The sequence below is a fragment of the Mytilus trossulus genome, chromosome 7 (assembly GCF_036588685.1).
Source record: "Mytilus trossulus isolate FHL-02 chromosome 7, PNRI_Mtr1.1.1.hap1, whole genome shotgun sequence".
Taxonomy (NCBI): domain Eukaryota; kingdom Metazoa; phylum Mollusca; class Bivalvia; order Mytilida; family Mytilidae; genus Mytilus; species Mytilus trossulus.
In genome coordinates this window covers 11,010,385-11,027,612 of record NC_086379.1, presented here as the reverse complement: position 1 = coordinate 11,027,612, position 17,228 = coordinate 11,010,385, and the positions used below count along the sequence as shown (strand labels likewise).

At 31.5% G+C, this 17,228-nt stretch overlaps 2 protein-coding genes across 2 annotated transcripts; one reads left to right on the top strand and one right to left on the bottom strand.

Moving 5' to 3' along the window:
* The first annotated feature begins 5,594 nt into the window (after positions 1-5,594).
* LOC134726145 (uncharacterized) lies at positions 5,595-9,455 on the top strand. The gene is made up of 3 exons (XM_063590544.1): positions 5,595-5,878; positions 7,267-7,454; positions 8,635-9,455. Exons 1-3 carry the CDS (start codon positions 5,595-5,597, stop codon positions 9,453-9,455), a joined length of 1,293 nt encoding a protein of 430 aa, XP_063446614.1.
* A 3,871-nt stretch (positions 9,456-13,326) lies between these two features.
* LOC134724627 (uncharacterized) lies at positions 13,327-16,811 on the bottom strand. The gene is made up of 2 exons (XM_063587767.1): positions 16,170-16,811; positions 13,327-14,565 (listed from the first exon to the last, which is right to left on the bottom strand). The coding sequence occupies exons 1-2, from the start codon at positions 16,709-16,711 to the stop codon at positions 13,470-13,472; spliced, it is 1,638 nt and encodes a 545-aa protein (XP_063443837.1). The 5' UTR covers positions 16,712-16,811; the 3' UTR covers positions 13,327-13,469.
* Positions 16,812-17,228: the final 417 nt, after the last annotated feature.

Sequence of the window (17,228 nt, the reverse complement as noted above, 5' to 3'; positions counted from 1 at the left end):
TTGGCACATCTTTTTGGAATTTTGGATCCTCAATTCTCTTCAATTTTTATTTGTACTAGTTTGGCTTTATAAATATTTTGATATGAGCTTCACTGATGAGTCTTATGAAGACGAAACGCGCGTCTGGCGTACTTTGTTGTAATCCTGGTACCTTTGATAACTATTAACAACAAACAGACATAATAAGTAAAACTGTCAAAAACAGGGGTACAAGGTTTATCTACTTTAAGGTTATAATGTTCTTAGCTTGATTTGGAATAACTTTCTAAATAATTTATGTTTCCTCTTAAACTTCATTGCAAATAATTCAGGCTTCCAATTGTATAAATTTGAATGCAAACGCTACTACTTGCGTAATAGAAATGTTCTTTTGATGTACTAAATCATAAGTATTGTACTATTGATGAGTAAGTTAACCCATGTTCAAATCTCACATGTCGATAAATAAGAAAAATTAAATTAAATAAAAATCAAATGAAAGAATTGATCAAGTTAAAAATAAAAAAAAATAAAGGAATTGCTCAAGTTAAAAATTAAAAAAGAATGAAGGAATTGCTCAAGTTAAAAATTAAAAAATGAAGGAATTGCTCAAGTTAATAATAGAGATGAAGCGTGACCCGGGTGAGTCGCTAGAGTTTGCATCTCATCTTATGTATGCGCTAGTCGCACTGCAAATCAATATTAAAGACCAATTACAGTAATTTAAAGTAAATTTCAGGTAAACCGGATATATATTGGAATGAATAAAAAGTAAAATCACAAAAATAATGAAATCCGAGGAAAATTTAAAACGGAAAGTCCCAAATCAAATGGCATAATCAAATGATAAAAAAACGTTAATAACTGCAATCTGCATAAAAATTATAGAAATATTTTGAGTTTGTGTTATGCTGTACAGATTAAAAGATAAAAAAAAACCTTGAAGTTTAAACCTTCAAGCATATTGCAGGAAATACAAATGTATAAATGATGACGATTGCAGTTTGTATCTGCAGATGGAGCTTTCAGCTTTCTTACAAGAATTAACTTAAAGAACTATGGCCAATCATAAATGAGTATTACTTATGTGCAATGTGTTACATTATAAGATATACAAACACATTGGCAATGCAATTACAAGATTTCATGTGATGACATTATACGTTTTCAAAAATTACAGTTCAGACTAGAACTGCTAGAAGGGATGATACAGTTATATCCTTGATAGGTTTTATTCTGTAATGTTTACGAAATCATATCAAGCTGAAAAATAAGTATTGTTATCAATTTTAGCGCCACTCCTACAGGTCTCCGATTTAGCAAATTAAGTTATAAAACAGACGAAGTAAAAATAATGGTTACTATTGAATTATACCTATTTTTACACTAAGAATACAAGTAAAAAAATGAACATGATAGACAGCTTGTTGGTCATTTTTTCGTTTTGATATTACTTTTTCAAATTTAAAAGGCAGCTATTTGGCATTGACGCAATGTAACATGTACATTGCAAGGTAACTTACAGTTCATTTGAATCAGAATTAATACACAACCACTTTGGTAGTAGTCGCGTCTACAAATGCCAACCCTTACATCAGTTATTGAAACCTTAAACGTTTTTGTTTTGGATAAGCAGTATGTCTTTGTGATTATTTTTTTTAAATTATAAATATTTGTTTGGGCGTACTTAAACTAAATACTTGTAATACTTTGTCATTTTTTCTTTATCAATTCATACATTTTTATAATAGAGTACAGAATAATTGGTGTATGAGAAGTAAGTTAAAATGAATACAATTTCATAAGTAGATACTTCAATCTTATGAACTCTCAAATATAGTTTGCACCACCTTTTTAGTGGACAATTTCACAATAACGAGAAGTTCAGTTTGAACTGCTAGTGGAATATATATTATTTATTTGGAATGAGGTTTCGTGGAATATTTTAGAGGCCACGCAATTAAACTTTAACAGATATTAAGTAGAATGCAAGAAGTTCTTCATCTTTGGTTCAAGTCCCGACAGAAAATAAAATATACTGATGTGTTTATTTTATATACTTCGTAAGGATTTGGAACACTCATAAGTTATTTGGAAAATCAATATCCGTGTTTCAGTTCTTTAAAATTTTATCACACTTCTCAAGTCCTGTTAATCTAGAAAAAGACCGTGTAACCTATACAATCTGAATGAGTTATATTTGTTCATAAAACGACATAAGAGGTAATTGGTCGACCTATTCATCAATTTAATTTGTTACGAAAAAGGCAACATTTCCTTAGACTTCTTTAAGGCAATGACCTCATATATAGTTCATAATGGAGATAATTTATTTTTCAATATCCTACACGCCACCGGAAAATATTTTGTTGGTCAGCGTGAGTTCATTCTGAAGTGTACAAAAGCTCGAAAAGTCGGATGTATTGTACTTCACAGAAATCTGACATCAGGACAGTTTATGTGCTAAAGAAAAGATCGATGTTTTGCGGAATAGTCTTTGTTACATAAAGTGCACTTTTGCCATAAGAGACAAATGTTCGAAAACTCGTATATATGAATATCGCTGGATATTTTACTCACGTTATCTTCTTTTAAGTAAAGACTGTAAACTAGAAAAGGTTCTTTTATATTGATAGCATATCAAATATCTCGAAATGATATCATGTGATATCCAATTCGCACTCGCTTTGAAACCTTTAAATACTGCTAAAAGGCTTCCAACTGATATGAGTATTCATAAATGATAAGATGAATGAAACTGCATAAATGCATTAAAATGTGCATAAAATGATATTCATGATATCACAGAGGACATTCATATAACCTGCTAATCGAATTCAAGTGTTTTTGAAAAAAATAGATTTTGAACAAACTCTTTCCGTCATCATCTGATGAAAGATTTAATGATGAATATTATCCCACACATCCTTCTGCATATGACAATGCTATAAACTTACAGCCAGTGAAACCTAAATACAATTAGATAGACCAAAGTAGGGTTAAAACGATATAATCTAGTCAAAATCCAAGATATCGTCAATGGAAGCCTTTTAATATACTTTTATTAGATTACCCTTCGTTTTAATGCTATAAAGAAAATTCCGATAAATAAAATTCCTAGGTATATCAGATAACTCTTGATTCCATGTTTCTACACATTTAACCTTCACTTAATTGAATTACATTGATGTTACATGTTACATGGCAGGCAACACTCATGTGTCGTTTTAAAATGACGTTTATGTCTCAATAAAACGCACAATCCATGACAGAGCGTGCACTCCAAAGTAATGTTCTTTGAATTTTCGAAAAACTAAGGACTTTCTTATCCCAGGAATAGATTACCTAAGCCGTATTTGGCACAACCTTTTGGAATTTTGGATCCTCAATGCTCTTCAACTTCGTACTTGTTTGGCTTTATAAATATTTTGATATGAGCGTCACTGATGAGTCTTATGTAGACGAAACGCGCGTCTGGCGTACTAAATTATAATCCTGGTACCTTTGATAACTATCACTACAAGGCATATGCAAGATATTTCAAAAAGTACGACAAAAAAGATCAATTTAACTCGTTATTTCTTGGTTGTACCATTGAAAAGAAAATATAAGTTTTCAATGCTTTTGTACAAATGTAGTTTATAGGTAAGTTCAAAATTGACTATTAGCAAATTGATGTTATTTGTAGGGTTGCCATGCCTGCTTATAGACACCCTATGATAGGTTAAAAGGCAGAGATGTATATTTCAATCGGCCGAATCATATATATAAAACAGCCTTATTCGAAAGAAAAAAAACGTGAGATAGAATAATGTTTAGTTCAATTGAGGAAGAAAAAAACACCGTCATGTAACGATTTTCGATATGATAAAATTATATATAATTAGTATACATAAAATGACATAAAAGTACTTTGTCTGCAAATGAAGCAGTCATGCATCCTCGCTTTCATTAGGTGTTGGATTTTCAAATATTTTACAATCAGTGTTGACAGATTTATTTGTTAGGATGCAGTAGATTTGGCATTATTCACGTTATTTTGACTATATATCATTCAATCATGTCAAAAAATGTGCAAACCAATGTGATTTTATGCAACTTCTGAATTGAGCTTGTTTATATATCATACTTTTAGATAATTTCAATAGTCAAGAAGATAGTGAAAGGATTGAAATAAGTTATCATATTGTATTGTTAGATGTTATGCCACTTGAAACATCGTCTGAAATTCTGTTTTACCTGTGAAAAGGCAATATCTTCGACCCTAAGGAAGATACCAGATATGTGTTTAACTTTCCTCCTGGAAACTTTTGGCGATCAATACTGACATTTTACATTAATAGTGATACTGACTTCTTAATCTTTGTGATTTACACTGTTACATGAAATACTAAAATTCAATATTGCTGAAACATACTTAACGTGACATTCATAATGTTCTTGAAAAAAGCAGTTAACACCATCGTCTGAAAAACAATTGCACAGACTTCTGTATGCCGCAATTTTATTTAAATACTTAAGTAAATGTTAAAACTATCAACATGAAAAATAAACTATGTTTTGCCTTCAAAACACTCATCGGTTACGCTTAAATCTTATATGGTGAAAATGCCAAATAAAGTACGAAGTTGATGAGTATTGAGGACCAAAATTCCGAAAGGTTTTCCAAAAAGGCAATTTGTTCCTTGTAAAATAAAGTCTAAAACTTTACCACATTGTAATACAAGGAGGAGATGAATAATTGGATGTAAATAATACCTCAATAATACCAACAACTTGAGGACTAACACAATCAATAATTTCGAGACAATTCCTAAAGTTGTTTTTTTTCAATAATGTTCCAAAATCTAGGTTTTAAAATCAAAATGCAAATTTTCGTTGAATTTTTGAAATTGAAATCAATTTTTTGCCATGGATTCTTCAATTTGGACTAGAGTAATAGTTTATTGTAGATTTTAAGATACGATATGTTTATTTCTGATACAACAGTCAAACATGTAAAACATTTCGAATCTATTCCAACCAATGTACCACTGTTTGTAGAATCTCAGTAACCGTAGATACCATTTCTCTCTTACTTATTCACACGATTTGTGATTACCTTATCGAAAAACTCGGTCTCGCTCTCTTTGAAGTGTATATGATTCCCTCAATGTATGTTGGTCACCTTTTTTCATTTATGATATTTGAACATTGAAAAACTGCTGTTGCCTTCTTTACATAATAAACTGTGTCTAAAGGTTCAAGTTTATAACTTTTGTATTTTAGATACAAATCAAGGTTATATGTGTTCTAGTCCGATTGGCTTTAGAGGATTCAAAACCATGTTACCATAAGGTAAAGCCAACGATCATTAATAGCCATTCAAGGCATTACTGTGGCATTAAAAAGAAAAACAACATGACGTCTAATGTTGTTTGTGTCTTTTTGCTGTGAATGTAGTCACTTTTTTCATGAATGGATTTCCTATATCAGGTTTATATTTTATTATGATCAATACGCAAGTTTCGGGTTCCTGTCGGAGCTATCGTTACTGGATGAAATCTCCGGTCTGAGGTTGCGTTCCGTGTATTTCTGTACCGGAAGGTGGGACTACTAAGGACGCCTGCGGGAAAATGGTGGTTTATCATTGTTGTGTTCCAAACTGCACCGCATCAACTAGAAAGTTTAACAAACTGCATAAGTATCCTTGGATGCAAGGTGTGACATTTATTTCTCTGCCAAATAAGATAAGGAACGCAAAGGAAAGGCGAGACTGGTTGAGATTGATTAGGCGGCCGAATGATTGGACTCCAACGAAATACACACGTATTTGTTCACTGCACTTTGATGAAAACAACAACAACACTCTACCAACATTGTTTCCTCACAACAATTTCAAGAAGCCGTTGAGTGAAAGGTAATTAACGGATTGAGAAACAGATTCCACGGTTCTTGTGTCATTTTCACCCCCCCCCCCCCCCCCCCCCCAAAAAAAGCAAAGTTTCGATCTTACTTGTACAGCCTACAGCTGTACAGGTCTATATGAGTATGATGATGAACCAAAGGAACAGGTTTCTATCAATGGGAAGGTCGGCTCTCTATTATAATCGAAGCATGTGCCTCTGCTTAGCCTTACAAGTTACAACAGTTGAACAGGAAAGAAAAGGGGTAATGCAAAAACATTCTTAAAAAAATAAACTACAGTGTTGAGTAACCACAAAAAAAGATTGCTGACTAGCAATGTTGCAAGGTTTGTAGATTTTCTTTAATTTCTATACTATAGTTAAGACTTGAGATGGTGTATGGTTTGATGTCATATAAATAAACCTGCCCAGCACCTCTTGATGCAATGTATCTTTCTTGATTTCCTTCTGTATGGTCTGGGGAATAGGGGATGGGTGTGTAACAAGTATATTTACTAGGAGAAGTGCTCTCCAAATTGTTTGCAAGTCTGGACTTGGCCATTTTCAGCATTATTTTTTGGTGAGTGGGTGCCTTTTTAAAATCATACTTTGATTTTGCATAAAAAATCCTATTTATATATATGTTGTTTATCATTATTATGCAAAAACTCCAAGATATGTCAGAATGCAAAAAATGGCATTTAATTTTGTAAAATAATCTATTACCTTTTAAGATGAAAGACTGGTAAACAGCTACATGTTTAAAGCTCGGATTTGAGAGTAGTAAGAAGTAGTTTTCCCCATATACTTTAATACAATGTATGACTAAGTCATTATGTATTAAAGCATTATATGAGAGATTTTGGTGTTGTTACTGATTATTTTTATTTATATTAGTCTTTAGAAAATTGAATCTCAGTGCCCATTCCCTAGCGTTATACAATCAAAACATTAACTTATCCTGTAATACAGTAATAGACAAGAAATTGAGGATGAATACCATTTCTTCTCAATCTATCCATGCTTTACATCATTGAGGGATACTAATATATACAAAATATTAAACCTAATTTTTATTTCAATTTTATTAAATTTCATTCAGCTACATGTATAACACTGAGGCATATGCATATGACCACAATTTTAAATAGCAGTTTGCCAGTCATTATCAAAATCACCTGAAAGTATATTAATGATTGTTTTTAATTGAGAACAAATGTTTTATTTATATATTTTTAATATGTATAGTACATGCACATCATCGACATGTATCCTTGTTTTATCATGAGCATTAGTAACGTGTTAACTGTCGATACAATAAATACTTTGTATATCATTTGTATTTACAAAATGTATGTTTTTCTTTTTATTATGTAATGATATATTTACTTTAATATTACAGAAAAACCAGCAATTCAACACAAGTTGGAACAGACAATAACCTTGAATCTCCAATGCATGCATGTAATTCTGATCATCATCATGGATCCATCCCTGAGAGCCAAGTTATCTTTTCAGCTATACCTTATGTTTGTGGAGAAGTCGAGGTCATTAGCACAGAAAAGTTTGTTACAACTGATTATTTGCCAGGTAAGAACAAAAAAGGTTAAAAAGCTTTGTAATGTTAATTTCTGTCTTATTATGAGTAAAAGGATAAATATATTTGGTATTTGTGTACATTTGTACCTTGCAAGGTCCTCATGCCTGTCAGACTGTTTTTCAGTCAACTGCTATCTCATTTCATGGATCAATGCCGGCAAAAAGCTCTACCGATTTAAAATAAATTATCTTATCTTATCTAACATGTATCATTAAAGAAGGTTAAGTTTTGTTGGTCAAGTCCATATCTCAGATACTATAAGCAATGGGTCCAGTATATTTGGTGTATGGAATTATTGTAAGGTGTGCATGTCCAACTGGCAGGTGTCATCTGACCTTGGCCTCATTGTCATAGTTCAGTGGTTTTAGTTATTTTTTTTAGTATTGATCTTTTTTTCATACATGTATACATTGTTTTGTACTGTATGCAAAAATTCAACTGTTTTTGTTATATGGAAATATTTATGATGTACATGTCATTCTCGCAGGTTTGAACTTGACCTCATTTTTACGGTTCATTACTCAGTGTTAAGTTTTTGTGTTCTGGTCTGTTTTTGGTTTCTTAAACTATAAGCAATATAGGACAACAATATTTGTTGTATGGATAATATTGTAAGCTGTTCATGTCTGCCTGGTATGGTTCATCTGACCTTGATCTCATGTTTATGGTTCATTGGTTATTGTTAGGCAATTATATTCAGTGTATTGGATGATTTTAAGGTGTATATTCATTTATTGTTTGGTTTATAATACCATGACTTTTTTTTACCAGTGTCACCAATGGTGAAAGCAGGTCTAGTAACTGCTTGTCTCTTTTATCATTCCGTTTGTTCTAAAGAACTCAATGTGTATTAATCTTTCATTAAAAAATTCTTGGCTTCTATGAATGGGGATGGTTAAATATAATCATTTTTTTCTGAGAGAAAAGGTTGAAATTTAAATATAAATTGTTTGAAGAATTTTTTTCCATGCTTATTTTCACAACACATGCATGCATCTACATATCATGTTATACAAACTGGGGCATACATGTCACATGGACACATGTACATTCACAATTTATCTCAAATGTCATACAATAACTCAAATTTGAGTTATAAATTTTTATTAAATTTAAAAATGCTCAAAACACTTGGTGCTGCTGTTTATTTACTCTTAATTTTATTTTTAGGTCAAAGATATGTATCAAAATTAAACCATCCCACATGTAAGCCAACTAAAGAGCATGACTATAGTTATCACAGAGATGATAAAGTGATTGTAGATTCGTCTACTCAAACAGAAGTTACAGCTAATGATATCAGGCTACTGGAACAGGAAAATAACAGACTCAAGCATACCCTGGAAGATAAAGACAGCTTGTCCAGAGAAATTTTTGTTAAACATGTTACCAAAGATGACAAACATGTAAAGTTTTACACTGGTGTTCAAAATTTCGCTATTTTAATGGGTATTTTCCAGCTTCTTATGACCAAATGTTCCAAGTTAAAGTACTGGTCTGGCAAGGGAAGTGTTAATGACAAAAACTACCAAACTGGAAATAGATTAAAGCCTGGACCACAAAGGAAATTGACAGATTTTCAGGAATTTATACTTACATTAGTACGTCTTCGTCTTGGTCTAATAGATTATCACTTAGCTGATATTTTTGGAATCTCAAAGACCCGTGTTTCACAGATATTTACAACATGGATAACATTTATGTCAGGTTTATTTGGAAAACTAATAAAATGGCCATCAAAGCAACAAGTCAGAAAACATATGCCGCATTCATTCAAAATGTTATACCCAAAAACAAGAACTATAATTGACTGCACAGAATTTTTTTTTCAACATCCAAGATCTCCTACAGCACAGGCCTCAACATATAGCACTTATAAATCAAAAAATACTGGGAACTGGGAAATGTCTTTTAGGGATCTCACCTTCTGGAACCTTCACTTTTGTTTCAGACGTTTATGGCGGCAATGTATCAGATCGTTTTATTACTGAAAAGTCTGGTTTCATGGATTATATTGAAGAGGGAGATGACATAATGGCAGATAGAGGCTTCACCATAAGAGATTTGTTAACAGAAAAAAAAGCAACATTAAATATGCCACCATTTACTCGCAAGTGTGTTTGGGGAAAAAAGAAAAGACTTAATGTGAATGAAATTAAACAAACTCGCTCTATAGCTAAGTTGAGAATTCATGTTGAAAGAGCCATTCAAAGACTAAAGCTATTTAAACTTATAGGAAATACTATAGCATGGTCTCTGAAACCATTGACTAATCAAATGGTCAAAGTTTCAGCATTTTTATGCAATTTAATGCCAAAATTAGTTAGGCGGTAAAATGTCCATAGAGATATAGAAGTGGCGCATTTACAGATATTACCTTAAAAAGTAAATATACACATTAATCTAGTTTTAAAACTTGTACTTTAAAAAAAAATGCCATGAATGCAGGCCTGTTTACTGTTGAATTCTTAAATTGTCTTGTATACATTTTTATCAATGAATTTTAGTCTTGGACAAAGAGTTGTCTCATTTGACAATCATACCACATAACTTTTTCAATAGGTTGAAAACAGTATGTTTAACTGAAAAATTAAACTTTTAAAATTTGCACCAACGTAATGTATTGCTTTTGGTGTTTAATCAATGTATCAATTTTGTGTTTATTGCGGAAATACTGAATCTTTGACCTTTATTACCTCTGATTTTGTTACAAAAAATAGATATGATATCTTTTCAATATACATGTATGATCTTTACAATTATAGGTAATGATATCAGGCTATGGTATTTACTGCTGATTTCAAAGGGGGGGTATCTAATTTTCTTCTTAGAATAGATTGTAAGATGGGGTCATGATAAATTTTAGCATCTTAGCAATACAAAAGGATTGTTTAAAAAAACTCCAGATGAGGGTCCCCTACCTTAATTGCACTGCTAGACGATCAGTAGATATTAAAAGACATACATGTACATGTAGATTAATATGAAATTGTGGATTTAGGCAGCACCTAGAAGAATATCTGTTTCCCCTCCCTGAGACTATCCTTTGTGAACAGACCAGGAGGGCAGGTTAATTTATTTTTAACTGGATGTCACAGCATGATTACATGGGGGATAGCGGAAACAAACATATTTTAAATTTTAGTCTTATTTGCATTTTGGTGGGGAACTGGAGAAAACATGGGGAAGCTAGGGCTAATTTGTAACAAATTACAGATCACTTAAATGAAATTATATATGTTATTCTGTTTTAATATATATTGTTTTTTATGCAGTAGCTTCATGTCAATGCCTGGGATGATAAGTGGAATTGTTTAGCACTGTCATGACTGTAGAATATTTATATTGTTGATCATTGTTGAATATTTATATTGTTGATCATTGTTGAATATTTATATTGTTGATCATTGTTGAATATTTATATTGTTGATCATTGTTGAATATTTATATTGTTGATCATTGTTGAATATTTATATTATTGAATATTTATATTGTTGAATATTTATATTGTTGAATATTTATATTGTTACCACTGTAGAACATTTTATGAATTGTTTTCCAATAAATAAGCTGACACAAATGAATGACTTCATATTGCCATTTAAAGTAATTTTTAAAGTATGTATGTTACAATGTATACCACTGTCCCAGGTTAGGTGGAGGGTTGGGATCCCACTAACATGTTCAACCCGCCATATTATTTATGTATGTGCCTGTCCCAATTCAGGAGCCTTTAATTCAGTGGTTGTCATTTGTTTTTCATATTTGTTTTTTGTTCATTTTTTTACATAAATAAGGCCGTTAGTTTTCCTCGTTTGAATTGTTTTACAGTGTCTTATCGGGGCCTTTTATAGCTGACTATGTGGTATGGGCTTTGCTCATTGTTGAAGACCTATAGTTTTTTAGGTTTGTGTCATATTGGTCTGTTGTGGATAGTTGTCTCATTGGCAATCATACCACATCTTCTTTTTTATAGAACTATTTCAATGTGTTTTGTTCATGCCTAGTAGTAACCTCCATCAGAACAGTGTAAATCGAAATGTGAAGAAAACAAGAATGTGTCCATCATGTCCATAGAACGTACATGCGTAAAAAAGCCTTAAAGTGGGACATAAAAAATATGACCATTTAAGTAAAATATGCTTCCTCTGTGTTCTAGGCCGTTCTTTGACCTATAATTCTTAACTTTAAATACATTGCAACTTGGATGGAGAGAACTAGTTGTGTCATTGTCACTAATATCACATCTTCTTATTTATATGATTATGCAGTAACCTGGTTATCCTGCAATCAAAATTAGGAAGTAATGACAGAGATTATGGTGTAGCTTTATATGTTTTACCATTATTTCAAACTTTACATTAGACAATCAGTTTACATGTACAATGTAGGTGGTCGAATGGTCTATGCTGCTAGTTACAGTGTTGGCAGTGTTATCATGATATCACAGTAGCATGAATTAAAATCCTTGTGAGGGAGGAAAAATGCAGATCTGACATTGTTATGCTGTTATTTAGAGTAATTACATATAAATTAAAACAGTCAGACTAAAGTTAATGAAATAAGAGAGAAACCTGTGAATTTTCAACATTACAGAATTCCAACCGCCAGTAAACAAGTAAAAAGACCACAATCATTGTACACCCTTGAGTCATTTTTTGGCATATTATCCATTGGTACATTTATATACATGTAGCATGTGTGCGGTTTTTCTCAGCATTGAAAATCATGATGTGCCTTTCCTAAATCAGTAACCCCTCATTTGTCTTTGTCAGATAATGATTTTTTCAGAAAGCATTTCTTGTGAGGGGCCTATATTTGTTCTTAAGATATCAATTTTTTGTTGTTGGGTTGTTGCCTCCATCATTGTATATCCCACATCTGTTATTCATAATGTGTTACTTTCACGATATTGAAACAGTCATTTATTCAAATGATTTATTCATGGTTTCTCTATGTCCAGTGGCAAGTTTATAATTCAAATTGTACCAAATGTGCATTTTTACAATGTATGTCTCTTCAGTGCATGATGCCTATCAAAAGTTAAACTAAATCTAAACAAGGATAATAAAAATCCATATTCAGGTGGAGAAAATGTTATTGAGATAGGAATAATTGAAAGATTGATTCTTATTTATACATGTACTTGTCAGAACGACACCAACAGCTAGATTTCTAACATGGTTTACAAGGAAAAAGCATATAATGATGATGTGTCACCCTACCAGGACAAATTATTCTGACTCCAGATACTTCTTTATACAACACATCCTTATTTAAGAACCAGCAAATAATAAGTGTTAGACTCTGCCGCCATAAAAAAAATGTTGCAAAACAGAACCAGAAGTATAAAAAAGGGTGTTTTACATTTGTAAATATATAAGAACTTGTAGTAAAACTTTTGGTCAGTCCTCAGTTTAAAGCTTTCCTAGTGAAAATAAATATGACACAGTAGGCTTAGAAATTTATCTTTCAATTTGATTGATTTTGATTTCCTTTTGCATTGTTTTTGAGGGGATGTGGTCAAATGTTAGTGTATTCCTATCTATCATCTACTATAAGGTCATGAGGTGACAAAAAGTTGTTGTTTTATTGTCCTTTGATCTCTGCTGGATAGCTGTTTCAACAGCAATAATACATGAACTTAATCTTCCTTCGAAAGAAACATACATGTACTCCAGTATAAGATACCTGTAGCAGTACATGTTCATGTATTTATACATCTAATTTAAATATATGTTAAAACAAACGATATGAATTTGAAAACAGTACTTGTTAACTGCAATTTAATATCACTTTTTTTTATGATTTTCAACATCCATAAAACAGTAATATAAAAATATTAATTTTAAAAGACCCAAATATTATTAGAGTAGTCACCATTACAAATTTTACATGCACATTGACTGTTTCTGTAATTGAACTAATAACACAGTTCACTGAACATTAATAAAATAATTTATTATCAGTATATTATATGCTCAGCATGCTAAGATCTGTGATTATTAATCCTGGATTAATTTAGGGACAACATATTTACTGTAAAACAAGTTAACTTTGTCCAATACACTAGTCCACAACTGGGGATCAAATGTTATTCTCTCAACATGTAATTTGTGCTTTTCTGTTTTAATACTTCCTTCAAGATAAAGTACAAAGTCACACCATTGTAAATTAGAAATTGCCATTTGAGATTGAATCTGTATATACCAATTTGAAGTTTTCTTTAATTCAATGACACCATCAGACGTTTTGGTAAGATGATATTTTTTTTCACTGATTTCATCTAATGTTAGATTTTTGAATGTGTATGGACACTTAATTTCTACAATGCCTTTCCCACAACATTTACAGTTAACAATAGCATCTGGAGAAGCTCCTAGATGTGGAATATCTTTGTTTATTATCAGTCCTGATAGTTCAACTACAGCCTTTTCATGTTGAGAAGTATATTCCTTGCTGTATAAGTCTCTTGCAAGATGCTCCCTTTCTTTCCCATAAATCATTGCAGGAGTTGAAAAATTGTTGTTTTTGTCCAATATCTGTCTGACAATGTAATTGTTTTTATCATTACCCTGATAGTGATACACAAGAGGAATGATTGATGAAGTAATCCTACCTAGCCTGTACTCATACCAATTCTGATTATCAGACTGACCTTCTGTCAAAGAATAAATTTGATCACAGTCATCCTGGTTCACTTTTGATTTGAGGTATTCCAAAAAAGAAGAATTTTCCAAGAAGTCTTCTGCTGATTCAATGATAGATTTAGGCATGGTTAAACTGTCTTCAGATTTATCAAGCACTTCAATAATCTGGGTGTCATGACCTTGAATTAAGTTGTGGAGACCTGCTTCAAATTCTACATCAGCCATGTTGTCATCATGGTTTATTGGGTCATACACATGTTCAAATGGCTGTACCCTGGGATTTACTGAATGTTCTATACTATCCAGTTTCATAGGAACAGATACCTTTCTTGGAATATCCCAACCACATTTGGTATCTGTACATGTCTCTGTGTTTCTATCAATGTGTCTGTCAGACCAGTTTGCTAGGCAAAATAGCAGTGCCACAACATGCTTACATCCTCCATCATCCCTGAAAAAATAGAGAAAAAAATTCAGGTGTATAAAAGATATATATACATTTGTACATGTATGTAAAGAACAGTTTATATATGTTAAGATTACTATGCCCACATATACATGTATGTAAAGAACAATTATATGTTTAGATTATTATGGCCAGATGACAATTTAAGATAAGTTCTTATTTTTACTTCACTTTATCACTGGAGTAGGTTTCACAAAAAAAAAATGTACAACTAAGATTTATTGAAAGTATACTGTAAATTGGCTCTTGAATTTATTATCCTCCTTAAATATCATGTAATTCTCAAAATATGGATACCTTCTCATTTTTTCAAAGTTCAAAGTTCAAAGCTTAAGTGACTCATATATACATGGTTGTGAACAAGTTATTACAACCAATATAAATCCATTTTCATTTTTCATTTTTTTTTTTGTTCAGTTGCTGTTTCACTGATGTATACCTTTTATCCATATACCATTAATAAATACAATGTACATAAAATTATATACATTGTACATATAATGTTTTAACAAATAATGAGTCTGTAAGTTCATACAAAATGAAAAATAACTGAATATCCTACATCTTATACCACAAAATTGCATAGGCATTGTTAAATAAATTGTTTTCTTTATTAGTAAATATGATTATTACACAAATTGGAATGACTGGTAAACGTAGAAGATATAAATAAGTGTACTAGAAAATTATAGATGGAAAAACCTTTTTTTACACACTTGTCAAGAAAATTTAAGGATAGAATATCAAAGAAGTATGCTTACATTAGTTTTGTCTAAATAGAAGAATGCATATGGACATCAGACTTTAAATAAATAAATAATTATAACTTTAAAGACCTTTTTGATTTAAATAAAAAGAATATGTAACACATTGTGAATTTGAGGACAAAAAAGAATTTCATTTAAATAATTAGTTTATTATTTAAGGTATTACATTATACATTTGTACATCTACTAATTAAAGTATGAACTGTTTATTGACCTACAAAAATATTTCAGTATCAAATGAGGAAAAGCAATATTTGAATAAGTTATTGATTAAATTACTGAGATTAGTAAACTCTCAATTAATTTCTTATTTAACTGAACTGAAGATAAGAGATTTAACAAGGACTCTGAATTAACTATGAATTTGTTAATATATAACATCCAACTATAGTAGTTTTTTTGCATTTTAACATATATATGAACCCAACTGCATGAACATGTCTCATATACAGAAAAATATTAAAACAAGTATGCTTTTCCCTCTTAAATTAAAAAAAATATATAATTTTGGACACCTAAAGGGACCTTAAGAAATCAGGGTTTTTTTCTTCATAATTTTTTAGAAAATAAAATATATTTTTTGGGGCTGTGACAGAATATATTTCATGCATCGGAGATAAAATACTCCCCCTCCCAGATATTTAAAATCACTATTTAATTCATGAGAAAATTTTTATTGATTTTTAAAAAGGGAATCACTGAAGCATGAATGAAGGAGACCCCTGTTATGTCAGTCAGTGGGCCCCATTAATGGAATTATATAAAAAGTTGTGGATCCGCCACTGTGCCATGATTGATCATGATTGCTTCTTTACTACTTACGCTGTGCAATGACATCCTGCTGATATGCACACACCTTCAGAATTAACCAAACACCAAGTCATGTAGGGATCAGCTTTCTGTGATGTTTCTCTGATGCAACTCGCTTTTATGTAAAAGTGTTCATGTGGTAACTTGAAGATTTCAGCAGAAGAAATATGATTTGACTTTGAAAGTCGGAAGCCTCTCTCATTCTTGTATGTTCTCAATCGTGATGGTGTCCATTTAGCAAACGAAACAAGATAGGCAAAAACGTCTGCCATAGAAAATACTGGGACACTCTTTAAATCATCTGTCCACCCCTTCTGCTCACACTGAAAGACAGTCGGAAAAGTTACTTTTTCTCCATTTAATACAACAGTACTCCTAAATTGAAGAAACGAGTCTGTGTCATCTGGTGTTGAAATTACCGGTAAATCCAGTTCAACAGCTTTAAAGGCAAGTTCTCTCAGCTGTTGAACACTATAATCTGATACAGTCATTCCTCTTTCCATTAAAAATGTGCGTAAAGCTGGTTTTAGCATTCTGTTTAATTCCGCCGCCATCGTTAACTTTGTTGTTTGTTGTGGATACGTGTCCCACCTTCCGGTTAGTTACGCGACGTTTTGCGTCTTCATCACAGGAGAGTTACTATCTCGGAACTTGCGTATTTGTTCATTAAGAAGACAAAAACCAACATCAAAGGTAGTTCATTTCGCAGGATTACATCTAAAATCAACAGTCATTGTACAAAATCAAGTCATATATTGTTTGATTTGTCTGACATTTATCCATGGATAGTAACTGTAAACAATTGGATTTACTTACTTGCACTTTCAGTACAACACGAGAATAAATATTAGTTTGAGCAAACAAACTTACGTTTTCTTTTATATCCTTGTACTACTAATTGTTTAGCTTCGTCTAAAAAGAATAAGGCAATACTCAGATTATCTCTTATGCTTTTTGAGCTTTAACTGTTGTTGTTGTTGTTTCTTTACTAGATTTGATGACGTCACCTTTATCATAGACTCTTTAAGTCATGCTGATAACATATGTTATAGGATTGTGTAGTTCACAAAC

Excerpts from the sequence above, each read along its gene's own strand:
- LOC134724627 (XM_063587767.1), bottom strand. The coding sequence starts at position 16,711 with ATGGCGGCGGAATTAAACAGAATGCTAAAACCAGCTTTACGCACATTT. Across the intron at positions 14,566-16,169 it reads GCAGGATGTCATTGCACAGC|GGATGATGGAGGATGTAAGC; the intron begins GTAAGTAGTAAA and ends CTATTTTTTCAG.
- LOC134726145 (XM_063590544.1), top strand. The coding sequence starts at position 5,595 with ATGGTGGTTTATCATTGTTGTGTTCCAAACTGCACCGCATCAACTAGA. Across the intron at positions 5,879-7,266 it reads AAGAAGCCGTTGAGTGAAAG|AAAAACCAGCAATTCAACAC; the intron begins GTAATTAACGGA and ends TTAATATTACAG. Across the intron at positions 7,455-8,634 it reads TACAACTGATTATTTGCCAG|GTCAAAGATATGTATCAAAA; the intron begins GTAAGAACAAAA and ends TTTTATTTTTAG.